The sequence below is a fragment of the Misgurnus anguillicaudatus genome, chromosome 11 (assembly GCF_027580225.2).
Source record: "Misgurnus anguillicaudatus chromosome 11, ASM2758022v2, whole genome shotgun sequence".
Lineage (NCBI taxonomy): Eukaryota > Metazoa > Chordata > Actinopteri > Cypriniformes > Cobitidae > Misgurnus > Misgurnus anguillicaudatus.
In genome coordinates, this window is record NC_073347.2 from 30620865 (window position 1) to 30648662 (window position 27798).

The following is a 27798-nucleotide window of genomic DNA, read 5'->3' on the forward strand; positions in this document are numbered from 1 at the left end:
GCTTTTGCATCTGAACTCTTCATATGATCTGTGTTCTGATTGGCTGTGATTTCTGTCAGATTACATGTTCAGCAGTTTAATGACCGTATAAAACATTCTACTATTTCATCTTTTGTCAGTTTTTATGATGTTAATCTCTAATGTTATGAATACTTCACCTTGTGCTGGTTTCCGTTTGGCATCTCACAGCAGCTCTAAATGCCAGACATGACTCTTTCCTGTAAGCTTAAATGTGGTTTTAGTTATCACTAGATGACTGATGAATTTATTTGCCTCGACTCATGTTGGTCCCTATGTGTTCCCTTCTCAGCTTCAGGAAATGTGTAGTGTTGTTGGCATCTTTCAGCGCGTCAGGAATCCATTACGATGGAATTCGAGGCTATTAGTAGCTTCGCTCACCAGGCGTAGTTTGCGAAGGTGTCAATGTCTGAATCTGTCCAACAAAAATACACAACGCTGTCTTGTTCATTACATTTGAAACCGCTACTCAAATAGCAACACTTTGAAGGGCAGTGGAAAAATGTCCAGTTGTGTGTTCAACAAGGTGTTTAACACAACAGCACCACCTACTGTAGCATTAGCTTTCTTATCCCGAATGATGTTGTGTAAACATCCTGCGTTGTGTTTGTATCTTCACAGACGTGGTTTGAGAAGAACTGTCTGTCGGAGGATTGTGCCGCCGATCTGAAGCTTCATGGGAAAGTTCTTCTCTCTGGGTAAAGTCACTGATCTTCTTCACTGTGGTTTTAATGCTGCTCTGCTCATTTCAGTAGATTCACGTCATTAGATTTGAGTGGGTCGGTGGGTGCGGACAAACGCTTGGCTCGCACCGTCTCCTGATGTCATTCGTTACTGTAGTTCTCTCTTAAGAAGGTCCTGCCATCTGGATGGGAAATGATGTAGACTCTTTGTTTGTGGTCACATGGGTTTGCTGAACTGAGCCTTGAACAGATTTTATTAATTTCCCTTGGTGTTTAAAGAGCAGAAGAGGGATTCACAACATATGTACCATCAACTGTAATTGAAGGCACATTTACTGCAATGCCTACTAAACCGATATTCTATGTGTGATCATAAATTGCACGGGTATTTATATTACAATACATGTATGGGTCATCATAAGGATCATATCATAATGATGTTAAGTAAAGATCATGTTTTATGAAGGTATTTTGTAAATTTCCTAGCATAAATATATCAAATAGTAATATGCATTGCTAAGGACTTCATTTGAAGATCTTTAAAGGCAATTTTCGAAATATTTCGTTTTTGTTTGTTTTTTCGATTCACGATTTTCAAATATTTGAATCTCGGCAAACCATCCATACACTGCAAAAAAAAGATTTTCAAGAAAACATTTTCTTAGTATTTCTGTCTTGTTTACAGTAAAAATATCTAAAAATTCTTAAATTAAGATGCTTTTTCTTGATAAGCAAAATGAAGAAAATAAGTCTAGTTTTTAGACCAAAAATATGAAATTTAAGTGATTTTGTGCATAAAACAAGAAAATAAATCTGCCAATGGGGTAAGCAAATTTTTTTTGATTTTTTCTTGAATTTAGTGTTTAAAAAATTCAAGATTTTTTGCTTACACCATTGGCAGATTTTTTTGATTGTTTTTTGGTCTAAAAACTAGACTTATTTTCTTGTGTCGTTTTGCTCATCAAGAAAAAGCATCTTAATTTAAGAATTTTTTTATAGTTTTACTGAAAACAAGACAAATATACTAAGACATTTTTTTCTTGAAAATCATTTTTTGCAGTGTACATGAATAGAAAGTGTATGTATTCAGCTTTCAGATGATGTATACATTTTCAATTTATGAAAATAATCCTTATGACTGAGTTTTTGTTTGTTTATTCAGTTACAGTAATCTCACAAAAACATTTAAGGGTGGTTTCCCGGACAGGGATTAGCTTAAGACAGGACTAGGCCTTAGTTTAATTAGGAAATATAACTAGTTTTAACAAACCAACGGGATCTCACAAAGTTTGCTCATTTATCCGTGCCATTGTCACAAATCTCTGCATTTTTCCGTTGTACTCACTTGTTTTTCCTAATTTTTAAACCATTTTTGCGTGGGTTTAGGGTTAGATTTGGGGTTTGGATTATGATGTCACTTTAACTATTGTTTTATATAATTTTTTTCCGGATTTTTAAACAATCGTCGCCTGATGTTAGGGTTAGAGTTGGGTTTGGGTGTCATTTTATGTTGGAGAAAGTCATTCTAACCCCAAACCCAAGCAAAAATGGTAAGAAAATAGGAAAAACAATTGAGTAACCAATATGTGAAACTGACACGGAAAAGAAAGTCCATAGACGGACACAGAAAAATGCGGAGATTCGTGACAATGACACGGATAAATGAGCAAAATATTCTGTGACTATAACACGGAAATTCGTGAGATCAGGTTGTAACAAACATTGCCTTACTAAAAACATTGCTTGTGTACATTTTGAGGCAAAACAAAGGGCACTGATATATTTTAAGATATGTCAGTGCAAGTTGTTTTCAGTTTGATCAGCTCTACATTTATTTAAGTCTAGGACTAGTTTAATCCCTGTCTGGGAAACCAGCCTTTAGGGTCATTACACGCCAACTTTAAAAGATAAAATGTTTGATATAATAAATGTTTTTTTGCCTTGTGACCTTTTTTTCACAACAAAAAATATAATTTCTAGTTTAATTTTTTGATTTTAGGGTGAAACGTGGGTTATGTTTCTCTCACATTTTTCCATTTGTTTTTCTCTTTTAGGCGTTATGTAGGAAGTCATCTTGCACTCGGTGGAGTAAAAAATGTTTCATTAAATTTAACCATCTCTAACGCTGGTGATGATGCCTATGATACCAACATCTACTTAAACTTCTCCAGAGAGGTCCACTACATCAACTACGTACAAGGAGTAAGTCAGCGATGTATACATGATTTTACTGTCACTTTGCAGCCAAATCATATGAAATATTATTATACATGCAAGAGACTGTCTCAGTGACATTATCTTTGACCAATCAGAGTTTAGATGTGAGATCAGTTAGAAAGACTTTGGGATTTGCATCAGAAAACACCTGGATGCCAAATAAACACTGGAAAAAATGACTTTCTTACTTAGTATTTTGGTCTTGTTTTCAGTACAGATATCTAACATTTTTAAATTAAGATGCATTTTCTTGATAAGCAAAATGACCTAAGAAAATAAGTCTAGTTTTTAGAAAAAATGTAACATTTAAGTTAAAAAATAAACAATTTTTGCTTAAAACAAGAAAAAATATCTGGGGTGAGAAAAAATCTTGCAATAAGTTTATTTTTTTCTTTAACACTTAATTCAAGAAAAAAATTCTCACCCCATTGGCAGATATATTTTTTTTTTGTTTTAAGCACAATTTTACTTAAATTGTATATTTATGGTCTAAAAACTAGACTATTTTCTTTGGTCATTTTGTTCATCAAGAAAATACATCTTAATTCAAGAATTTTGTTTAACAATATTGCTGATGATGGTTTAAAGCAGAGATTCTGGCCCTCGAGATCAACTTTCCTGCAGAGTTTAGCTCCAGCGCTGATCAAACACATCTAAGCAAGCTAATCAAGGTCTTCAGGAATACCAGAAAATTGCATGCAGTGGCGTTTGATCAGGGTCAGAGCTAAACTCTGCAGGAAAGTGGATCTCGAGGGCCAGACCTCTGGTTAAAGGGGACAGAAAGGAAAAGGAGTGCAGAATATGGAGAGATATGCAGTTAGTCTGAAAGGAAGTGGACAGATACTGAAGGAAGTTCGAACAGCTGGTCAGTGTATGGTTATCTCAAACCTTCTACAACATTCATCAGTCCAAACACTGGTTCTGCATGTCTGTATTATACATCCCCAAACTTCTGTTTCCCCTGCTGAAAAACATCTGTTTGTGTGTTATCAGCAGGATGAGAAAGAACATTTCCTCCTGATTTGAGGAAAAAAATCTTCTCAAGATTGTCTAAGCGTGCACTACTGTATATCCCTATAGATGTACTTGTACATATATTTATGTTGCAGATGCAATGATACAAGTAAAAGTGGAAAAAAATCTGTTTATGTCCTCAAATAATCCAATAATCCAATTTTTTCTATGCAGTGCAACTCAGGTGTCCAAACGTGTTTTTTTAGATTTTTGTTTTTTCATTTGCTTTTAAAGTCCCCCTGTATTCGATAATTTTATCTCTTAGAACTCATCTTTGAGCATCAAAACAGCATATTTAAAAGTTTTATTTAAAGGAATTTATTCATGCCTTAAAATTAGGGATGCATATCAATTAATCGCGATTAATCTATAGCAGAATAAAAGTTTTTGTTTACATCATATATGTGTGTGTACTGTATATAATAACTTTGTATAGTTAAATGCACACACAGGCATGTATATATTTAAGCAATGTTTACATGTGTATATACATTTGTATATTTATGTATAATTTATATTATATATAAATATAAATACTTAATATATAAATATATTTTTTCTTAAAATTATACATGCATGTGTGCATATTTATATATACATAATTACTATACACAGTCCACACACATATATAATGCAAACAAAAACTTTTATTCTGCTATAGATTAATCGCGATTAATTGATATGCATCCCTACTTAAAATAGCTTGAATATAACTCTACACTAGAGGTCTTCACGGGTCCACTTACAGTAGATCCGAAAACCCGAGGTCCGACCCGATCGGGTTCGGGTCTAAAAGTTTCACATGTGCCTCGGACACGGGTCGGGTACAATAATAGCGGCATCGGGTCTCGGGTAATTTAAAAATGAATGTGTTTTTTCTGAACGGACTCGAGAAGACCCGAACTCTCTCGCCTGTGTGCGTCAATGTTCTTTTCAAACCTCTCATCTGTTTGCCAAGAGCGCAAACATGTCAGACACGTTGAGACAAACATGTCAGTCAATTATAAATGTACATTTTAGCGGTTACGTTGGTGTCGTCGTCAGATAACAAAGTAAAACGAATGGAGCAGCTCGCCAAATTGGTTGCAAGGCCACCGGAGTTTCTTTCTGTCTGACTGCTGCGCGTGGGTCTGCAGAATGCACACACGTCAGTGCCGTTTACATTCGGTTCCAGTCGGGTTAAAAAAACATATTACTAGTTCGGGTCGGACTCGGGTCTAATTTTCTCGGGTTTGTCTCGGGTCGGGTCTTTCTTTAAAAAAAATTTATTTATGCACGTCGGGTTCGGGTATGAAGTGATTCGGGTCATTTCGGGTCGGGTACATTTCTTTGGACCCGAGAAGACCTCTACTCTACACCCTTGCCTCATTTAGTATATGTGGATCTCAGACCATAGACATATATGTACATAGATGCTGCATTTGACAGTTCACATAGCTGATGTTTTCACAATGCATAAAATATGAAAAGCACTATTTATTAGCGCTGATGTTAACAGGTTAAAGAAATAACACTGCAGGCCCTATTTTAACGATCTAAGCGCATTGTCTAAAGCGCATAGTGCAACGTCTAAATGGGCGTGTCCGAATCCACTTTTGCTAATTTAACGACGGGAAAAATGGTTTTTGCCCCAAGCGCATGGTCGAAAAGGGTTGGTCCTATTGTAATTGGAGTATTTTGGCCGTACGTGCAATAAACCAATGAGAGTCTCAGCTCTCATCCCCTTTAAAAGCCTGTTGCGCTGGCGCTATGTCTAATCCCTATTTAGATGACGGACTTTGTAAACTGAAAAACTAAGCGGAGGAAGAAGATCCCCAGTTTAAGATTAATGTTAAATAATTGTGTTGTTTTTCACTTGTATTGAAATTGTTTTTTTTTTTTATTAAAACCTTTAAAAATTGTTTTCTTTTAGTCATGGAAGTAAAAAAGCAGGCTTTTAATTGCTTTAAATGTATGGCTATCCAATATCATCAAAAATAATTTACAAGTATGTAAGATAAGGTTTGTACTCTAAAAATACATTCATGTACTATGTGATAAGCAAACCCGCGTTGTCCTCCTGTTTATAGGCGCATATTACTAATGCGCTCTTTAAATAACAAAAAACATATTGCGCCATTGACTTTAGACTTTAGACCAGGTTTTAGTTGATTAATGGCGTAGTCTATTTTAGTTGCCTCAAAATAACAACGCGCCAACAATGCGCCTGAACACACCTCGTTTTCAGACCAGAACGCCCATGGGCGCAAAAGGGGGCGCAAATGCATTTGCTATTTAAACAACGTGGCGCTAAACGGGAAAATTGTAATTGCGCAGGTGTAAGATAGAGCCCTGCATGCATGAGCAAGACATGATCGCATCGCAGAAGTAGAGCTAAAGCAGCTGAGCTGCAATCATTTCAGAGCCAAGTCTATGCATCCACATATCTATGGCTCAAACTACTGATCCACTCGTTCAACTGTGTTGATGTGATTGGTATCATGTTTGTGACGTAGGTAACTGAGGCGAGCATATTAAAAACAGCACATAGATATATAAATAACAATAAAACTTGATTTTCAACACTTTAAAAAAAGATAAATGAAAGACGATATTCTTCAAAATTATTCAGTCAAGTGTTATCTGTGTCTTGATGGATTTGATCATCTTCTTTCTCTTACTATTAGACTATCTTTTTTATATTTACTATCTTTTTTTACCGAATGCCAGATTTTCAGTCATCCCCTCCATCATACATCTTGAATATGTTTTGAAAATTCTCCAGTTTCATTATATATATCCTTGTGTTTTGATTCAGATAGCGCTCCTAACATTGTTTCAAATTTTCTTGGATAATTTCTGTGGGGCTTCCCATCGCCCTGTACTACGAGTTAATCTTTCATAACTGCTGAAGGGGACACATGCAGGGCTTCAGGTGAAAGTTTGTTGTGACAAGACTACTGGGCACACATTGTTTGTTGTTTTAATACTGTATGTGCAGTAACACTCCTTAAATTACATCAACATAGTGAGAAAATGTCTGTGTTGATGTAACCGTCTACATACGACAGAGGTGAGATTGCTTCCCTCAGGGCTCTTCAACACTCCACCATGCCAAGTGTGAACTAGCGTTTGGCTATTGTTTTATTGTGGGTCCCGTCGTTCGTGTGTTTGTCTTGCAACCTACACCATCTGCAGCAGTGAATTGGTTTCAGAAGCTCCATCACACCATTTAGGTGGCCCTGGGCTCTTCTAGTGAAGAAACACACTAAGGAATCTTAATTTGATAAATGCTGTGTTGTCCTTAAATTAGATTTGAAAGTGACGTGAGACCATTCGAGGTGTTTTGATTTGTCTCGGGGTTAATGAAGCAGTAGATGAGCTGGCTGGGGGAATCTAGTTGGCTGGAGACAAAGTTGAAGAGTTTATTTGAGAGACACCCTGCCAGTACACACATCATTTGAGATCTGTTAATGTTTTCCTGTAATAACACACAGATCGGACAGCATTAAATAATATAAAATATTTGTTTCTTATCTGCTCCACAGTGGAATACAATAAAAAATGTATGAGTGCTGTAACCTACAGCGGTATGAGTGCTGTAATCTACAGCGTTATGTAACCTACAGTGTTATGAGTGCTGTATCCTACAGCGGTATGAGTGATGTAACTTACAGCGGTATGAGTGATGTAACCTACAGCGTTATGAGTGCTGTAACCTACAGCAGTATGAGTGCTGTAAACTACAACGTTATGAGTGATGTAACCTACAGTGTTATGAGTGCTGTAACTTACAGTGGTATGAGTGCTGTAACTTACAGCGGTATGAGTGATGTAACCTACAGCGGTATGAGTGCCGTAACCTACAGCGGTATGAGTGCCGTAACCTACAGCGGTATGAGTGCTGTAACCTACAGCGGTATGAGTGCCGTAACCTACAGCGGTATGAGTGCTGTAACCTACAATAGTATGAGTGCTGTAACCTACAGCGGTATGAGTGCCGTAACCTACAACGGTATGAGTGCCGTAGCCTACAGCGGTATGAGTGCCGTAACCTACAGCAGGATGAGTGCCGTAACCTACAGCAGTATGAGTGTTGTAACCTACAGCGGTATGAATGTTGTAACCTACAACGGTATGAGTGATGTAACCTACAGCGTTATGAGTGATGTAACCTACAGCGTTATGAGTGCTGTAACCCAGTGGTTCTCAAACTTTTTCAGCGTGCGGCCCCCCTTGTATATGGTGCATTCCTTCGCGGCCCCCCCAATTTTTTTTAATGACAAATTTGTTCTAAATCGTAAAATTTAATAAGACAAAACATATTAAAGTATACAAAGTAGTGCTGTTGGTTAGTAGCCTTATTTTTTTGTTTAATTACACAGAATTCATGATAAATTAATGTATTTTATAAAATCTAATAAAACTGGGGCCCCCCTGGCACCATCTCACGGCCCCCAGTTTGAGAACCACTGCTGTAACCTACAGAGGTATGAGTGATGTAACCTACAGCGGTTTAAGTGATATAAATATGAGTGATGTAACCTACAGCGGGATGAGTGTTGTAACCTACAGCGGTATGCATGATGTAACCTACAACAGTATTAGTGCTGTAACCTACAGCGGTATGAGTGCTTTAACCTACAGCGGTATGAGTGCTGTAACCTACAGCAGTATGAGTGCTGTAACCTACAGCGGTATGAATGCTGTAACCTACAACGGTATGAGTGATGTAACCTACAGCGTTATGAGTGATGTAACCTTCAGTGTTATGAGTGCTGTAACCTACAGCAGTATGTTGCTGTAACCTACAGCGGTATGAATGCTGTAACCTAAAACGGTATGAGTGATGTAACCTACAGCGTTATGAGTGATGTAACCTACAGCGGTATGAGTGCTGTAACCTACAGCGGTATGAATGCTGTAACCTACAACGGTATGAGTGATGTAACCTACAGCGTTATGAGTGATGTAACCTTCAGCTTTATGAGTGCTGTAACCTACAGTGGTATGAGTGCTGTAAACTACAGCGGTATGAGTGCTGTAAACTTCAGCGTTATGAGTGATGTAACCTACAGTGTTATGAGTGCTGTAACCTACAGCAGTATGTTGCTGTAACCTACAGCGGTATGAATGCTGTAACCTAAAACGGTATGAGTGATGTAACCTACAGCGTTATGAGTGATGTAACCTACAGCGTTATGAGTGCTGTAACCTACAGTGGTATGAGTGCTGTAAACTACAGCGGTATGAGTGTTGTAAACTACAGCGGTATGAGTGTTGTAAACTTCAGCGTTATGAGTGATGTAACCTACAGTGTTATGAGTGATGTAACCTACAGCGGTATGAGTGCTGTAACCTACAGCGGTTTAAGTGATATAAGTATGAGTGCTGTAACCTACAGCGGTATGAGTGCTGTAAACTACAGCGGTATAAGTGCTGTAACTTACAGCAGTATGGGTGATGTAACCTACAGTGGTATGAGTGCTGTAACCTACAATGGTATGAGTGCTGTAACCTACAACGGTATGAGTGCCGTAACCTACAACGGGTATGAGTGCCGTAGCCTACAGCGGTATGAGTGCCGTAACCTACAGCAGGATGAGTGCTGTAACCTACAGCAGTATGAATGCTGCAAACTGCAGCAGGGTGAGTGCTCTAACCTACCCCAGAATAAGTGCAGGGCTTTACACTACGGCAGAATGAGTGCTGTAAACTACAGGATATTAGTAATATTAACTATTACAACATTATGAGTAATGTAAAATACAGAAGTATTGTATATACAGTAGTTATATCAGAATTGTGAGCACTGTCAATGTGTGTAGATTGTCACTCTGTCAGTGACTTACTGTGTCAGATTATCTTGATTTGCTGAAAGGTGGATTTTAGGATCTATAGCAAGATTTAGCACTTGAACGCTTTGACTTGATTGCCAAATAAGCCCGTTGGCAAAGATCTTAAAGTTGTGTTTTTTGTGGTCAAGCTTTGTAAAGCGATGCCCATGGCTGTGATAAATCATGTGATAATCCTCAACCTCACCTGTGACAGTGTGCTGAAATAAAGCCTGAGAGAGTCAGAATAAAAGAACAAGTATGATAATGTCACACTCCCTGGTGAGATGACCTACGTGTTCCCGCTCTTTTTCATGACGTACCAGGTGGCTGATGGGTAAACACACACACTACCCAGCTGCTGTCCTCCACAGAAACACCAACTGTTTGCACTGCAGTGGTTTAGAGGTAATTCCTGAACTCAAAATGTCCTTGGGCTCTCCTGCAGATGCTGGAGCAGACGTTGTGTCAGAGCTTGGCTTGTTTTACTAGACTTGATGAGGTTAGAAAGTGTGGCACCGATTATTCAAATAAAAAATGAATGGTGTTAAATAAAAATATATACAGGGCAGATTTGTCACAAGAGCATACTGTACGATAGTGAGTTTGGGAAAGCAGGGTGTTGGCGTAAACTCTCCAAACCGCATTATACATGTGGCCCAAACCTCAAACCTGTCCCCAGAGATCCGTCTGAAAGTGCATGAAAAATGGGTTTCACAAACAATCCCAAACTTTTCTGCTCCTCCATCTGTTCATTGATATATTTTCTCCAGGAGCAGTTCTTGTTATTGTTGCAACACTTTCTAATAATAGCTCCTAATATAAACTTCAGAATGAAGAACACGTGGAGGGCATTTAAACTTCTCATCATCTGTATCTCTCCTCAGTGTTTCACCAGCGGGATGTTGTCTGGTTTGACAGTGTTGTTGATGTTTTCTCTGTTTCACTCTGCCAGTTTGAACTATAAAGGAAGATCCCTGTGAACTATTGCTGTGGGAATGCTTACTCTTTACGGGTCAAAGCTCAACTGTTTATACTAACCAGCTGGAGCGGTTCAGCTGTGTTTAAAATAAGATCTCAGCTCTGGCTAAAGTTCTCCTTCTTGCCTATCTCCTATTGTATGAAGTAAAGTCTGTGTTTGATTATTTATGAGTTTTTATTTTTTTTCCCTAGATCGGGGAATAATTTATTTTCTTTTGCAAAAGTTGTCCTTTAAATATAATCTTATGCCACAGGGTATCTAGTAAAACGTGGTTGACCTGAGCTTTCTCTGTCTGTTGTGTCTATAGGAAGAGAAGGGAATCTCATGTGTACTGGTAGAACTGGACTTCCTCAAATGCAGTGTGGGATTTCCTTTCATGAGAGCGCAGACGAAGGTACGGAAATACTACATTCATTGATTCTTCATTTTCTTTACTTCAGCGCAGTACTCTGTTCATGATTCATGTAAGACTTTTAACTCTGTACTTTCAATCCTGTCTTCTTTTTCAGTATCATCTGTCAGTGCTTTTCGACACAAGTCATCTATCTGGTGAAAATGAAACACTTGTATTTTTAGTACACGCTAAAAGGTGAGCTTTGTCTTGATTTAAAGGGCACCTATTATGCAAAATCCAATTTTACATGCTGTTTAGACATAAATGTGTGTTGGCAGTGTGTGAACACAACCAAAAAAACACCTTTTTTAATCCCCATTAAACCAAAGCAGTCTCATTAGACATGCAGTTTTGATTCTCTTGTCAATGTGATGTCACACTGATAAAGCCCCACCCCCTGGCCACTGACCGACAGTCCTGCATTACCATAGTTCTGCCCTCTCAATAGTGAGATACTATTGACTGTATTCACATATCTATTTGAACTGAAAGCGCTCATTTTATCTTTCAGTAAGGGAGTAAGGAGCAGTAGCTCATTTGCATTTAAAGGTACAGACACGAAAATGTTTTGCTCCAAATAGGGGCATTTTGGATATGCTATAATAAATGATCTCTGGGATATTTTGAGCTGAAATTTCACAGACCCATTCTGTGACTTATGTTACATCTTGTAAAAAATGGCATAATAGGTGCCCTTTAATCAAGCTTATTCTCCTTAGAAATACAAGATTTATTTCTTGACTCAAAACAAACACGGTTCACATCATTGGTTCGCATTAGCGCATACCATAACGTTTACACTTGAATCTTACCAGATAGATTAGACATTTGAACTTTTCCCTATTTGGCTATTTGGGAAGATTTAAGTGGTTTTGCATGATATTAATGTAATGCCAGCCAGATGTGTTTTCTTTGCTCAGATGCTTTGTGATTAAAGAGAAGCTCTCTGTGAATCAAACAAGACTCCCTTAATAAACATTATGGACTGTAATCAAATATACTGTACATACTGAAAAGCATCCTAAAGCATGACACATTTCTCATGGCAATGAACTAACCACATGCATAGAGTATATATGATCAGAAAAGCTTGACACTTTTACTAAATGAATAGCTAGTATATTCAAATGTAGTTTAACAAGCATTATTTTGTTTTTAGTGCTAATCCAGAGCATGACAGCAAACTCCACGACAACACATTGGAACTGTCCATACCACTGATACATGAAGTGGACACGACCATCACCGGGTAAGACTTTTACCGCTAAATACATTTACTCACAGTTTAGTCCAGTAAAAGTAAGTGAAAGTCTGGGCCTGTTGAGCTTTGTAAATTCAAATAAGCAGCTATAATCCTTCTAAAGACACATGATGGGTGAACAACAGACTCAAATTTCATCTATTATTCACCATATTGTGACCTCGGACCACAAAACCAGTCCTTATGAGTCAAAATTATTTATTTTACCTTTATGCCAAAAATCATTAGGATATTATGTAAAGATCAGGGTTCCCACGGTTCCTTGAAATCCTTGAAAGTTGTGAATCTGGGGGAAAAAGTCAAGGCCCTGGGAAGTTTTTGAAAATATACATACATAGATACAGGTCATTGAAAGTGTTGAATCTATTTTATGCGAAAAGTTTTCTGGATAAAAAATCCATATTATTCTCTGTGTAGTATAGGATAATATCATAAAAATTGTAGACTTTTTAAGCACACGTGCTAAACTGTTCACTTTAAATGCTTATATCTTCTGTATGCGAATGTTGATTTGTACCAAAATGCTTTTTTGCATAGTTGTGTTTGACACATGAAAGGGTCTCAAGTTACGTATGTTGTTCCCTGAGAAGGGAACGAGACGCTGTGTCTCCCTTGCTATACTTCCTGCTTCCCTGTAACGCTGTCTTTGGCAATATTTCAGATAGCGATATACTTCCTGCACCCTGTCTTTGTCGTTAAGCCTTATTATTGGTTAAATTTGATATACACATTCAGACGCACCGGAGGCGTCCTCAAAGTGTCACCGCAGTGACTCAGCGCGAGTTCCCTGTTCCCACGATGTAACCTTGCTCTCACTTGACATGTGTCCCCACATTTAGTCCTTGAATTTGAGGGTATTGGACCTGGAAAGTCCTTGAAAGGTCCTTGAATTTGAAGTTAACTAAGGTGTGGGAACCCTGCATGTTGCATGAAGATATTTTATAAATTTCCTACCGTAAATATTTCAAAACTTTATTTTTCTGAGTGGATGCAGTTGCTTTGGTCAACTTTAAAGGCGATTTTCCCGACTTTCTAGAATAGTTGTATCTCTGCCAGATTTTGTCCTAACAGACCATGCATCAATGGAAAGCTTATTTATAAATAAATAATAAATCTCAATTCAACTAAATTGACCCATATGACTGGTTTTGCGGTCCAGGGTCACCTATTTAAATGTGTGTGAACCAAGATTTCAGAGCTTTGCCAGAGGAAAAAAAACATCTTAATAAATAACTATAAAAATGTTGGTCTTTTCTACGCATTAAGCTATTAAATGTCTTAAAAGGATTAGTAATATAATGTATGAGTTGTATTGAGTGCTTTTATTGTACTTTTATGTTTTTTTGTTCTCAGCGTCAATTCTCATTTACTTTCACTGTGTAGAAATGAGCACCTAGGACTGTTAAACTTGTCTTGTGTATAGCTGAAGAAAGACGTAAAGGTTTTATGACATGAAAAACAATAAATGAAAGACACTTGCTGTAATTCTTGGCTGAACTAAACATCTTTACACTGACAGACATCTACTGATAAAATCTGAGACGTTTGTTATTGATGCAGTTTTTGGCACACGTTTTGGTGCTGCTCTGGAGTATTTCAAAAGTAACAAGCTTATCTAAAACACTTGTTTCGAAGACAAGAATGAGACTGATATATACACAGCAAAGATGTACGATCAGATAATGACACACTCCTTACTGTAATGTTTTTAAATGAGAGCCCGAGACTGAACTTACACATAAACATTAACTTTACACTCGATGTGAAACCAGAGCAAAGTCTGTTTTATATTCAACCTGTTGACTTAAACAAGACGATTTTATTAAAGACATATTGACAACACTATGAAGAATATATGTGGACCATTTTCCAGGTGACTATAAAAGCCGTAATTGTTTACTGAAGTAATAAACTGTGACCGCTGCACACTTACTCGTCACATTACAGATGAAAGATCTGTTAAATAAATCGCATTTACATAACCAAATAACATAATGAAAAGATAACTGTGTGGCTGTTTTTGCAGTGTGGTGAACCCGACATCTTTTGTATATGGAAACTCGATTGACCCGTCACGCTTCGTTCATCTGGCCGATCTGGACTGCAGCTTTCAGCCTCTCAATTTCACTTTTCAGGTACAAACACAAGATGATAAAATGTGTTTCATATGCTGATCGGATGTAAAAAAAAAATAGAAAAATAAGGTCTGCATGAGGCCATAAGTTATAGTGATTTTAAACATGACACCATAGCAGCTGGTAAAATCATTTATTGCATTAACAGAATTGAGCTGATCATACAAGTGTAGGTGGACATATATTGGCTATTTAATGACAGATTTATTTATTTTATGTTTATTGTTTAAAAGATATATTTGACAGGCCTGGCATATGGGTCAATGACATGACATTAATTATTTTATCTCTGTATGGTTCAATTAAATGTAAAAGGGTTAAAATTTCTAAATAAATTTGCAGATTACTTGCATACATTTTTTTTAAGAAAAGTCTAAAATTATTTCATTTTGAAGCTAGCTGCAAAAATGTCAATGTGGTGTAACCGGTCTGTGTCAAATGGTGTAACTAGTATTTTTTTCATGAAAATATAAATATATTCATAAAAAATGTGGAATGAAATATAATAATCTGGTTTAGTTTAATATGATAAGATTATTTAGAAAACAGAGCTGTTTTCAGCATATGTCTGGACAAATATTACAAAAACGTATACAAATTTACTTTTAGAAATAACTAATAAAATGACATTTAATTTTTTTATGATTACGCTTACATGCCATCAAGTTGGATAAAATATTAAATATTTCTCATTCTTTGGCGCAATTGGCGGTTACACCATTTGACATTTTCAGGTTCATTCAGTCTTTACTTTCATAAAATGGTGCAAATGTAATTTTTTATTGCATAAAATTAACATAAATACACTATGTGCATTCAAATACCTGATGCATGCTTTTAAAACAAGTTTTTTAAAAAGACTTTTTGAATTTCTCATCTTACCAAACCGTTTTTGTCACAGACACAAATACTGATGCACATATAAATAACATGTCACTTTGGAAAAAAGCATTGTTTATGCCAAAAGCATAAATGTAAATGTAGTGTAAATGTATTATGATACTCCCCAATTCATTACAACAGAAAATTCATGGTTTTACATTTTTGGTTGATTAAAATATTTTTATATAATGACTGTTAATTGACCAATAACATTTATTATATGTACTTCTTAAGTATTTTACTACATATAATATATCTACATAATGTAATATGAAAATGGTGTATTGAACTATGAATTGTTTGGAAGAACAATGAAAGTGTTTGTTGTGTGTGTGTGCATGACGGAAAGATTTATCCAGCATTTATCCGTTTCCTTGTGTTGTTTGTGTAGGTGATAAACAACGGACCGAGCAGACTTCCAGGCTCCACTGTGGACATAAGGATACCAAACCGACTGACTGGCAGTGGAGCTGATATGTTTCATATCATTGACACACAAGTGAGTTCCTGACACTGACACATTCACATTCATTCACAATACCTTCTTTCACAACGGTTATTCCTAGAGAAACCTTGGGTGTTTAAAAAATGCCTTGAAAATTATAATTATTTATTTTATTTTTTGTCCACTAAATTAATTTACATTTAGAATTGAGTGGAAAATGTTTGATTCTGATACATGTGCATTGTGCATGCGAGATAACACTGGGACGGTAACCCTTTACAAAGGTTCCAGTATGTACTATTTAGGTACAGAAATGTCCCTTTGAGGTACCAATATGAGTTGAAGCCTATACATTTTAATAGCACAGATGTCCAATCATTCCTTGTGTTACATTGTTTCTTTTCAATGTAATAACATTTATATTTGCATCTTATCATGTAGTTAATAAAGATGATAATTGTTTCACATTTGTGACCCTGGACCACAAAATCAGTCATAAGGGTATTTATTTTATTTTATTGAGATTTATGAGACCATCGCAACTGGCCCACCCTTACAGGTACTTACAGCCCTGCACTAACTGTGAACCAGTAGCATCGCTTCTCCTTCTCTCTTTAAACATCATCTGAAGGCTGAATAAATAAGCTTTCAATTGATGTAGGGTTTGTTAGGACAGGACAATATTTGGCCCAGATACAACAAAAATTGAGAAAACCGCCTTTAAATTTGTCCAAATAAAGTCCTTAGCAAGAGTTTGGTTCCAAAACACAATAAATCCATTTCGACTAATTTGGGTAAAAATGTGTTTTCTATACCAAGAAAGTGACAAGATGAAAACCACTATTTTCTGTTACAAACTTTTACATAGCATCTTTAGGTTATAATAACATTAAAAATTCAAATCTATAATTTGATTTTCAAAGATTCATTATAAAACTGATTATTTTTTCCACAAAATGCAATAAATCCATGACAAGTTTTTTTTTCAAAATCTATTGTATCAATATATAAATGTGCATTCATCTTTGCCATGTTATATTCATTTAGTTGACTAGTGGTATACACAGATTAAACAAAACATTAATGGCATTAATCAAAACACTTACGTTGTCATATTAAGAACACTATGATTGCTGCTTTCATCCTTGGGACGTCATCCCTGAACTTTTATCACAGTGATCAGCTGTAAAATGTTTTGGTCCTGCTCGATTTTCATTGACTTCGAGTAAAATAATGGAAATTTTTTTAATAAGATCCCCCGGGGGTCAATGTGTTAGCATGACAGAAGCTTGATGCTGTCGGGAGAACAAGCAACATCCGGCATTTTTCCTTCGCGCCGAGTGCTTCTCACGTAAATTATTAGATTTTGATGGCTTACATTTCTTCCCCGCCACAGAAAACCACCACAGGTTTATCAATGCTATCAAAATTACTATTTTGTTCTTGTTTGTTTGTTGGTCACAAAGTAGATGAGGAAAACTAGGATCTATGTGTATTCAAAGCGTCGCCATTATTGTTTACAATGCGTGGAATGGTGCACTGTGATTGGGTAATCAGATTTATTGCATTCTGCAGAGAAGGAGGACTGGCATTCGTTGTTTGGAAAAAAGAAGAAAAGATGACAGAATAACATGGCGGATATTGAATTTTGCGTAAAATTACTTTTTTTTTAAATGGCGTTTATCGTGTTTTGGAACCAAACTCTTCAAATATACCTGTGCTACTTATGACTGGTTTTGTGGTCCAGGGTTACATTTGAATTTTAAAGCTACACACACAAAGACAGCCTTTAGATCTATAGAAATCAGAACAATGTGTGTGTGTGTTGTGATCTTATACAGTGTGATATGCACCGAGAGTTCAGTAAGGTCATTGTCTTTAGGCTTAGAGTTAATGTAGAGGTGAGACGCAGGGTTTACAGGACACCAGAAGAAAATGCCACAGTTAATCTCACAATAAACTTAATTAAAAAATTCAACACCACCCCTGCATATGATGTTGGTTTAACCTTTTTGGTTTGCCGTATTGCTAGATCAGGTTTAGGATCAGTTTGTTTACTGTGCATAAGTGGAAGGGGCAGATTTGTATCCCACCCCATAGGCTCCATATGGAATCACTTATCGAGGGATTAGATGACTTGCACGGAAGGTTGAAATGGGACACCTGGGGAAAAGCTTCCGATCACCCGGTCTAACCTGTAACACAGTGGCAGTGTACGCTGGGTAACCTAAATCTGGAGAAGCAAAGGCTCCCAGGTTCACACAGACAAAATAAACACGCAGAGCTGTAAAAAATGCACACGTGGAGGAATTTCACAGCTTCAAATGCATACCACACACTATTATTGAGTACTCTGTCATAATTTAGATCTAAATGTACTGATTTTAGCAATGCACTGCAATAAATTATTTTCAAGAAAAAAATCTTAGTATTTTTTTCTTGTTTTCAGTAAAAATTTCTAAAAATTCTTAAATTAAGATGCTTTTTCTTGATGAGCAAAACGACCCAAGAAAATAAGTCTAGTTTTTATACAAAAAGTATCACATTTAAGTGATTTTGTGCATAAAACAAGCATAAAATCTGCCATTGTCGTAAGCAAATTTTTCTGGAATTTTTCTTGAATTTAGTGTTTAAGAAAAAAATGTGAGATTTTTTGCTTACCCCATTGGCAGATTTTTTTGCTTGTTTTATGCACAAAATCGCTAGAATTTCAAATTTTTGGTCCAAAACTAGACTTATTTTCTTGGGTCGTTTTGCTCATCAAGAAAATACATCTTGATATAAGAATTTTTAGATATTTGTACTGAAAACAATACAAAAATACTACGATTTTTTTTCTTTAAAATCATTTTTTGCATGCAGTAAGGTGTCATTTATTAACATTATTTATTGCATTAGCTAACACTGAGGAATACATTTTTACAGCATTTAATCATCTTTGTTCATGTTAGTTAATTGTGCATGAACAAATGTTAAAGGATAAAATTTTGATTTTTTATATGAACATAACTAAGATTAATAAATGCTGTAAATTAGTAAATTTAGTTTACTAATGCTAACAACTAGGAAAACCCGGAAGCGAGTTAGCATTTAGCTCTTCTGTTCCATCGTTCTGAAGTTATTGTTTTTTTGTTTACACTTCTTAAATAAAAGGTTAACATAAGCTCAATATATTTTAATGTGTTATAATTTTTTTATTTAACCTTTATTTAACCAGATAGGCACGTTGAGAACAATTTCTCATTTAAAACGGCGACCTGACCAAGATAAAGTGCAGACAACAAATCGTTAAACATAAATAACAAAACAAAGTACCGAATAACAAAAACAATTCAATGTGCAAATCTCCACATACAACATATCAGTAATGCCCCCACTTTTTTAAAAGTTATAAAGTGTCTTTGAAAGGGCGGTTGCTACTTGGGACTACAGGCTTTGTCAGGGACTTTAGCATGAAGATTTAAAAAGCAATGCAACATGGGCACAATTCCCAACAAGATTCTTCCACAGACTATTTCCTGATCAGGGAATTTTTTTTTAATGTGTTTACTAACGTTTAAAAGAGCTGACGGAGACTTGGTGGTGATGACGTTGATATCGAGAAATAATGGTGTAGTTCGCTTATAGCCTAAGGTTATAGCTTAATTTCTAGTAAACGCATTTAGACCAGTTGCGGCTGGTGAGTGCTCTTCCGAGGGGCGCAAATTCAAAATAAGTTTTCGGAGTGTCATGTGTATTGCGCGTGTTTTCAAAATATGTGTTTGTTGCGTCATGTGAACCATGTGTATCATGTCTTTTGTCAAAATAAGTGCCTGCTCCACACGCGTCAAAACCATTTATGGTTAAAAGAGACGCTCACGTTCACAAAATACACGCAAGACTCGCAAGATTACGCATGAGATTATTTGAGTATCTGGCAAACGTGAGCGCCTCTTTTATCATCTACCCTTTAGACGCGTTTGCAGCAGGCACTTATTTTGTCAAAACACGTGATGCACATAGGTTCACTAGACGCTTCGAACACATATTTTGAAATTATGAACCACACACATGACGGGCTACATACATGTTGTGACGAACTTCGCATCATGCACCCTCAAAAAAAGAAGTCACCGGCCGCCAATGATTTAGACTTTAAAATTCATAAAACTTGTGTTCATCTGTGAAGTTTATCTTGTTGGACAAAACATGTAAGCGTCATAAACTTTTGTTAAACAGAGCTTTTTTTGCAATAATCCAAAAGTCTATGGGAAAAATTATTGGTCTTTTCGGTGAGGGAATCAATGTCCTGTTATCTTCCAGAGTATTAGCCTACAAAAATATGTAATTTCTCCATTGTAAAGCATTCTGGGATTGCTCTCTCTCTCTCTCTCTAAAGATTTATGCAGTTCTGCTTTAAAGTTATCATACTGGGCAACATAATTTCACTACTTGCCTTTTGCAACAGGCTTCACGTCGTTCATTCAAAGATCTAAGATTTAGATAAGTGTAACGAAATCAACCCAATGAATGAGGCATTGTTTCCTGGGCTCGTAAAATCATGTTCGTAACAGCCTGAGATCCTCTGCAGCTTTGTTTCTTTGCGAGAAGACAATGTGGAGTCTTTAGATGATTCCTCCATGGAGGTCTGACTGTAAAGAATGGCGTTAAGAGGAAGAGGTAAAGTGTTCCCCGGGGCAGAAGCAGCGTGACATTAAATTACTCCAGATGGGGCGAGCTGTCAGAGCAAAGCTTCTCACATCCCACCGGGACTCAATTTCCCTTTGTGATGTGAATAGCTCAGCAGGTCTGAGATTACTGGATGACTTATAATGCCCGTGACTGTCTTGGCACATCACCTCTCAATATTTCCACCCAAACGCTGGCATTATCACAGCTCCATACTGCATTCCCATGAAAATATATTTCACTTGCATGTGCTGATCATAACTGGTTTGCTTTAGTTTACATTGCATGTCAAACAGTGACCCAACAGTGTGTTTGATGTATAAAAGTAAACAAAAATGTCTTTGAACTCAATCATTCATTTATTTGTGACCCTGGACCGCAAAACCAGTCATGATCAGTGCTGGGGGTAACGCATTACAAGTAACGTGCATTACGTAATAATATTACTTTTCTAAAGTAACGAGTAAAGTAACACATTACTTTTTAAATGTACACCTTAATATTTGAGTTACTTTTTTAGTTTAATCAATTTAATAAAAAAAATTATGTACTGAATTAAACTAAACATAGTTACATTATGCACTCTATGCATCTTTAATGGATTCAGATTTTCCTGAGCATTATAACTGAGCATATCATCCTTGTGTTTGTCTGCAGGTATCCGAAGGTCGAGGAAACTGCACGTGGCACAAGAACCCAACACCCTGCACCATCCCACAAGACAAGGAGAACATCTTCCATACCATCTTTGCCTTCTTCACCAAATCTGGCAGAAAAGTTTTGGTATGACCGAAGGTTTTGTAATATTGGGCACTGGTGAGGGTGAAAATAAACCTGTGTGAAAATGGCACGCACTTACCTATTTTGGATATTTACTGTTATGCTGTGTTCACACCAAACGCGAATAAAGCGTCTGACGCGAATGATTTCAATTTTAAGTCAATGTAAAGACGCGTTTATGCGCGTCTGGAGGTCTCGCGGCGTGAATGAAGCGTTTAGCGCGGCAGACGCGAATTCGACTCATTCGCGCATCCAGTTCGTCCATTATGCGAGAATGACGCAAATTCACGTCTGACGCCAGAGTTAAAGGAATAGTCTACTCATTTTCAATATTAAAATATGTTATTACCTTAACTAAGAATTGTTGATACATCCCTCTATCATCTGTGTGCGTGCACGTGGGCGCTGGGGCGCGCTGCGGCGCTTCGATAGCATTTGGCTTGGCCCCATTCATTCAATTGTACCATTTGGAGATGGGGTTGGAGGTGACCGGGCACATCGGCGTTTTTCCTGTTTGGGACGAGTGGTTGTGCGAGCAGGTTTGGTGGTGCAGAATGAGGCGTGGCGCTTTTCTAAGCGGATTTAGAAGAGGAACTATATTCTATGGCGTAATAGCACTTTTGTGAGTACTTCGACTCGCCTGAAAAGTCCGCTCCCCCTCTCATTCTCATAATGGTAGAGGGAGAGTGTTACTGTGCCGAGTCAAAGTACTCCCAAAAGTGCTATTACGCCATACAATATAGTTCCTCTTTTAAATCCGCTTAGAAAAGCGCTACGTTTTATTTTGTACCACCAAACTTGCTCGTATAACTACTCGTCTTAAATAGGAAAAACGTTGATGTGTTTGGTCACTTCTAACTTTATCTCTAAATGGTACAATTGAATGAATGGGGCTAAGCTAAATGCTATCGAAGCATCGCAGCGCGCTCCAGCGCTTATGTGCATGCACACAGATGATAGAGGGATGTATCAACAATTCTTAGTTAAGGTAATAACATATTTTAATATTGAAAATGAGTAGACTATTCCTTTAAAAAATTTGAACTTTGGCATCAATTCGCGCCACGTTAACAAATCAGCAACCTGCTTGCTGCTGTGCCCAGAGTCACTCCTTGCTCCTCCCAAAATAAGCGAATTTCGAGAGCGAAATAGACGCGCGTAAAAATCAAGCGTTTGAAGCAAAAAGCTGTCGAATATATTAGGAAGATTTTGAATATAGTATATAAAAAGTTTATGTGCTTTTATAATAGTCTGACTTTTCCATAGCATACAATATCTGTCCTATAGTAACAGCCACAAGTAACACACAGTATCGGATTTGGAACGCCCGTGTTAGTCCGATACCCGATGCAGCAAAAAAGGTCCGGATCGGCCACGATACCCAATCCCAAGTATTGGATCGGCTCACCACTAGTTAAGACTGTTGCATTTATATATGCAATTGACCCTCTCAAATCATATAAAATCGCTCTGTATCTCTAATGGTGATTTTGTGGTGTCCACAGGACTGTGACCGACCTGGCAGAGCCTGTTTGACTATTTCATGCGGTCTGAGCTCTCAAGCTAAAGAAGAAACCACAAGTATTGATGTGCAAATGCTACTGAACACTGAAATATTACAAAGGGTAAGTCATGTTAACAGGGCTGTTTTAATTTCATCTAATCTTTTATATAATCTTATTTAATGTGAATATAAAATAAATGTATACAAGTTTTAAAAGACTACACTTAAGACTTAATATGTTGACTGCTATCTTTAGTAAGATTAAACTTGATTCATGTGTGTTAGTACAGAGGTTTTCTATAAGAGTAGCTGTGTATTTTAATGTATGTCAATCTGTCTTTGTGTGCGGTTTGCAGGACAGCTCATCTGTGATCCAGTTTGTTATACGAGGTCACGTCCAGCTGGACAACAGAGCTATAGAGGTGTCCAATGGACTGCCTGAGGAGATTTCTGTAAGACATTAACTATTCACTTAAAACAGATATACGGATATATATGAGGAGCTCGGATGCAAAACCCTACAAGTGCGTCTGACATGTTTTCTTGTAAATGAGCATTTTTTTAATCAGGCTCTTATGTTTAGGTTCAGTAATTTTACTTTAATGGCAATGAAAAGTTATTAGTCAGTAATTGAAATGCCTTATTTTCACGAATATTACTTTAGCCATTTCATTGGTGTTTAATAAATTTGACTGTATTTCACAGCAAAACCCCCTAAGTATATGCAAGTTTTTTTGGCAAAAACCTCTACTTCTTAAAAAAACATAGTAAACAGTTGCAAAATCACTGATACAACTAAAATGCTGAAGGTCAGATGAAGAAACTGAAGGATGCATTAGGGGGCGCTGTGACGCATGTGGCTGTCACGTTCGGGTTGTATTTGGGTACTCACAAGGGACCCAAGTTTAAGATGATCATCAGTCGTTTTGTCCACCATCGTTCATCCAATTTTTCTTGCATACCCTTAGAGGACTTTTCTGCGAAATTGACATGGCTTTAGCAGATTTAGCCAATTAATATATAATGTATAATACGTGCTGAAAGCATTCAGTTAATATTATTATCTCATTTATGACGGAGGTAGCGTTTGGTGGCTTTTGCATCTGAGCTTATCGTATATATGTGCTTATAAGCCTGAGACCACAAGTGAAAGTCTAGTCTATTATATGACATATACTCCTTTATGGGGTGGTAAGAGCTGTCCAAACTGAAAAACAACTTGCACTGACGTATCTTAAAATACATCAGTGCCCTTTGTTTGTTCTCAAAATGCACACAAGTAATGTTTTTAGTAAGGCATGTTTGTTAAAAGTAGTTATATTTCCTAATTAAACTAGTTAAAGCCGCTCTATGCATTTTCTGCGTTTTTGTCAAACAGCGACCCCTAGAGTCGCTGGAGAATACTTGCAACTGTCGTAATTTCCCACTCTAGTACTCCAAAGATAATGACCAGGTAATGTTTCACAATTTCATACAAATATTAGGCTACTGCATAGTCTATTAAACTACAGATGATGGTAATAGCATAATAAGAAGTTTATTCCAAGTGTAGATTGCATATAATAATAAAGTACCGCGTTTGCTAGCTTATACCGTTTTTACATGATTGCAGCTAAATCACAAGTAAACATTACAAAATGCCATGACAAAGTTAATTATGTACGTTGCATTATTTCATAACGTTGTTCGTTATAATGTCACTATACATGATTATTGCTATTTATCATAATAGTTTGCAAATTGTGCATGTTTACACTATTTATAACCTCTAGGCTTATTTATGTCCTGATAATTATGTGAGATATTGACAACTGTTGTCATGATAGTCGCATGACAACATACAACATAGACCGCAAACAAGTTTACAAATGAGAGATTTACTTACTAGTCCATCAACAAGATCGACAGATCAGCATCCCATCCAGTGCTGTCTTTTAGCTCACGCCAACGAGTAAAAACCTGACCGAGTGGGACTCTTGGCCGGTTCCTAACGCGGTCAGATTCTCTTTTCCTACTCACTTCCGAACGCGCTTTCTTAACTTTTAAATCGTTTAGCCTCACGTCTCAAATTCGCGTGTGTAGTTGTTGTTATAGGCTTGGTCGACTTCGTGCGGCGCTGCGGGAGCCGACAGCCGGATGACGTCAAAGTGCCGTCTCGGATCATTCTCGCGGTACTTTGACGTCATCCGGCGGTCGGTTCTTGCAGCGCCACACGAAGTCGAACAAGCTTAATGTGTGTGACGTTGTTGTTGTAAAGCAAGTCGTGATTCTCGCGAGACAAAGGGGCGGTTCTCTCAAGCTTGCATTGGTGGTTTTGCTAGCGGCGTCCTCCCCGAACTTCAACACAAGGATGATTCGCCCTACTATGACTTTGTTTACCACTGAAATAACTTTGAAGCTGTTATATTAAGGTAAAATAACTGCATAGTGTGTCTTTAAGGCCTAGTTAAACTAGTTTACTAATTAAGGCCTAGTCCTAGCTTAAGCTAATCTTTGTCAGGGAAACCACCCCTACATGTGTTATATGCATCTAAACCTGATGTTCATGTTCTCCAACTGGATCTGAGAATATTTCTAAAAAGATCATTTCACTGGAAATATTAGAAATTTGACATTTTGTACAATCAAATAACAGTACAATGGTCATATATGGGCTCACATATTTATTATTTACTGTATCTAGCAATTGTGGAAAAGCATTCAGGTTTGCACTCCACTGTATCTTTCCAGGCATATTTCTTGCATTACTGTAACTCAGTAATCATTATCAGATTTCTTTGCAGATTTCTCAGTTTCTCATTGCAAGATTAAAACTTTAAAAAGATCAATGTGTTGACAATAATCTATTAAGACTTTAAACAATCAGTGCGGCATTAATCTTTGATGTACATTTCACATGAATCTGAGTTTATCATCTACAGCTGAAATCTGCACTTTATATAGAAGTTGAGGTTTTTTTTACCCTTCAGCTGTGTTCAGGGACACTCACATTAACCCAAACCCTGGTGTGCCGATTGATTCGTCTGTGTTTTGGCCAAATTGAGTGTCAGCCGCCAAGACATCTCCCTTAAAACTGCTTTCAGCTTATTGGGTTTCTGACCCAGTTACATCCAGCCGACCCCGATCCAGGGTTAATTCCTAATGGAAATCTTAAATAAGTTTGCGGCCTCGTCTCGGCCCCAAGCACTTAGGAAATACATCAGTTCAGCATTGTCTCAGAGCATTTCATTATTACGTTTATGAAGACAGTCCCTGGGGCAAACTGGGGCATTGCCCATCAATACCATATGAGCCACTGTTTCATTTCTGTAATGTTCACAGACACATGAACCAACAGGAAGTGACAGTACAGGCTGCTAAAATTATTTGCTATTATTGTTTGGGTCTAAATCGAGGGGCAACCTTTCGATGTCTCTGATGAAGCCAATACAGAAGTGACTTAAACAGCAATTCATCGACTGGCCACTAGAGGCAGGCTCCAAAGGGAGTCATTTCCCATACACCTCCATGTTAAAATGCCCAACTTTACAGTAGAAAATAATATGTTTACAGCCTGGTACAAAAAGTGTTTTCGGTCAATATAATTAATTTTGCCCTTCATGACAACTTCATGAATGAGGTTGCCCTCGTTGTGCCATATAGAGGAACCCATTTTGGCTGATTGGTTCCATGAAGAACCTTGAAGAATCTGAAGAAATGCTTCTGAAATGGACTGAATTTTTATTTGAGAAATCAGAAATATTTTTTAATGGCATCGCATTATTTTTTGGTGAAAGTGACGATCGTTTCACTAGATAAGACCCTTATGCATCGTTTAGAGCCCTTTGATGCCACATTGAAAATGCAAACCGTTGAGGTCCAACATATATGTAAAAAAATCCTGGAATGTTTTCCTCAAAAAAATTAATTTCTTCTTTGCTGAAAAAACAAAGATATAAACATCTTGGATGACATGGAGGTGGGTAGATTATCTGGATTTTTTTATGAAAGTGGAGTAATCCTTTATTTTTAGAAGTGTAGGACAGTAGGCCTTTCATATGTTTATTTGACTTTATGAGGTTATGATGGCCTCTGGTGAATATTGTGTGTCTGTGTGTGTGTGTTAACTGTGGTTGTGTTGTCTTCCAGCTGTTGTTTGAGGCTCTCCACAGTCAGGAACCCAGAGGTTATGTGGTGGGATGGATCATTGCCATCAGCCTGCTGATCGGGATCCTCATCTTCCTTCTGCTCGCTGTGCTGCTCTGGAAGGTAAAGCATCAGATCTGATGTCTCGAAAGCACAAAGATGTTGATCCTGGAACAAAATTAGATTTTTGGTTATGCTTAAGAACATTCTTATTTACTTTATATCTGGTTTAAGGGGTTAGGCGAAAGCAAATGATTTTTATTTGATCTGTCTGTAGGTCCTACTTGAGTAAATGCACATCAATTACAAATCACATTAAAACTTTGATCTATTGATCGTTTAAAATCATAATTCCCTCGTTTAACTCTTTCCTCGCCATTGTCATCTCGAGTCATCTCGTCAATTAATAGAAAACATTTGCATTAAAAACATCTTCCTGATAAGGTTTTATGTTAATCTGTAATACCACGATTATCCACTAGATGGCACACTTACTCAATTTATAAAAAAACTGAACTCTGTGTACGTTTTGATAATCGCTCTGAATTTGATCTCTAATGCTGCGTTAACACCAGCCCCGTTTGAGGCGTCTACCACGCCTAGTTTGCCGCTTTAACAGTTTGAATGCATTCACGTGTGTAGAGCGAAGTAGACGCGTGAAAAAGCAAGCATTTGACGCGCGTCAGAGGGGCAAGTGCTATGCGGTTGTCTGTTTGCAAGATGGCTGATGTTGATTGTGCATTTATCAAGAGAGTTACCGGTTTGTATTTGGTCATCTTACTATAGGGGGGAAATAGTTTAAAAAAACGGCGGGAATGCCACACGTCGATAAACGTCACGTGACTCAAAGTGAAATGTGCATTTACAACTTACCAGG

General features: G+C 37.2%; 1 protein-coding gene across 2 annotated transcripts in view; it reads left to right on the forward strand.

Moving 5' to 3' along the window:
* itga9 (integrin, alpha 9) overlaps positions 1-27798 on the forward strand; it is a 109965-nt gene that overhangs the window by 76239 nt on the left and 5928 nt on the right. For both annotated transcript variants that reach the window (XM_055171012.2, XM_055171014.2), the window contains exons 17-27: positions 640-716; positions 2756-2903; positions 11035-11121; positions 11237-11316; positions 12281-12370; positions 14409-14517; positions 15791-15898; positions 21170-21295; positions 22798-22917; positions 23153-23248; positions 26925-27044. In XM_055171012.2, coding sequence (XP_055026987.2) covers positions 640-716; positions 2756-2903; positions 11035-11121; positions 11237-11316; positions 12281-12370; positions 14409-14517; positions 15791-15898; positions 21170-21295; positions 22798-22917; positions 23153-23248; positions 26925-27044 — 1161 coding nt within the window. The remainder of the gene's footprint in view (positions 1-639; positions 717-2755; positions 2904-11034; positions 11122-11236; positions 11317-12280; positions 12371-14408; positions 14518-15790; positions 15899-21169; positions 21296-22797; positions 22918-23152; positions 23249-26924; positions 27045-27798) is intronic.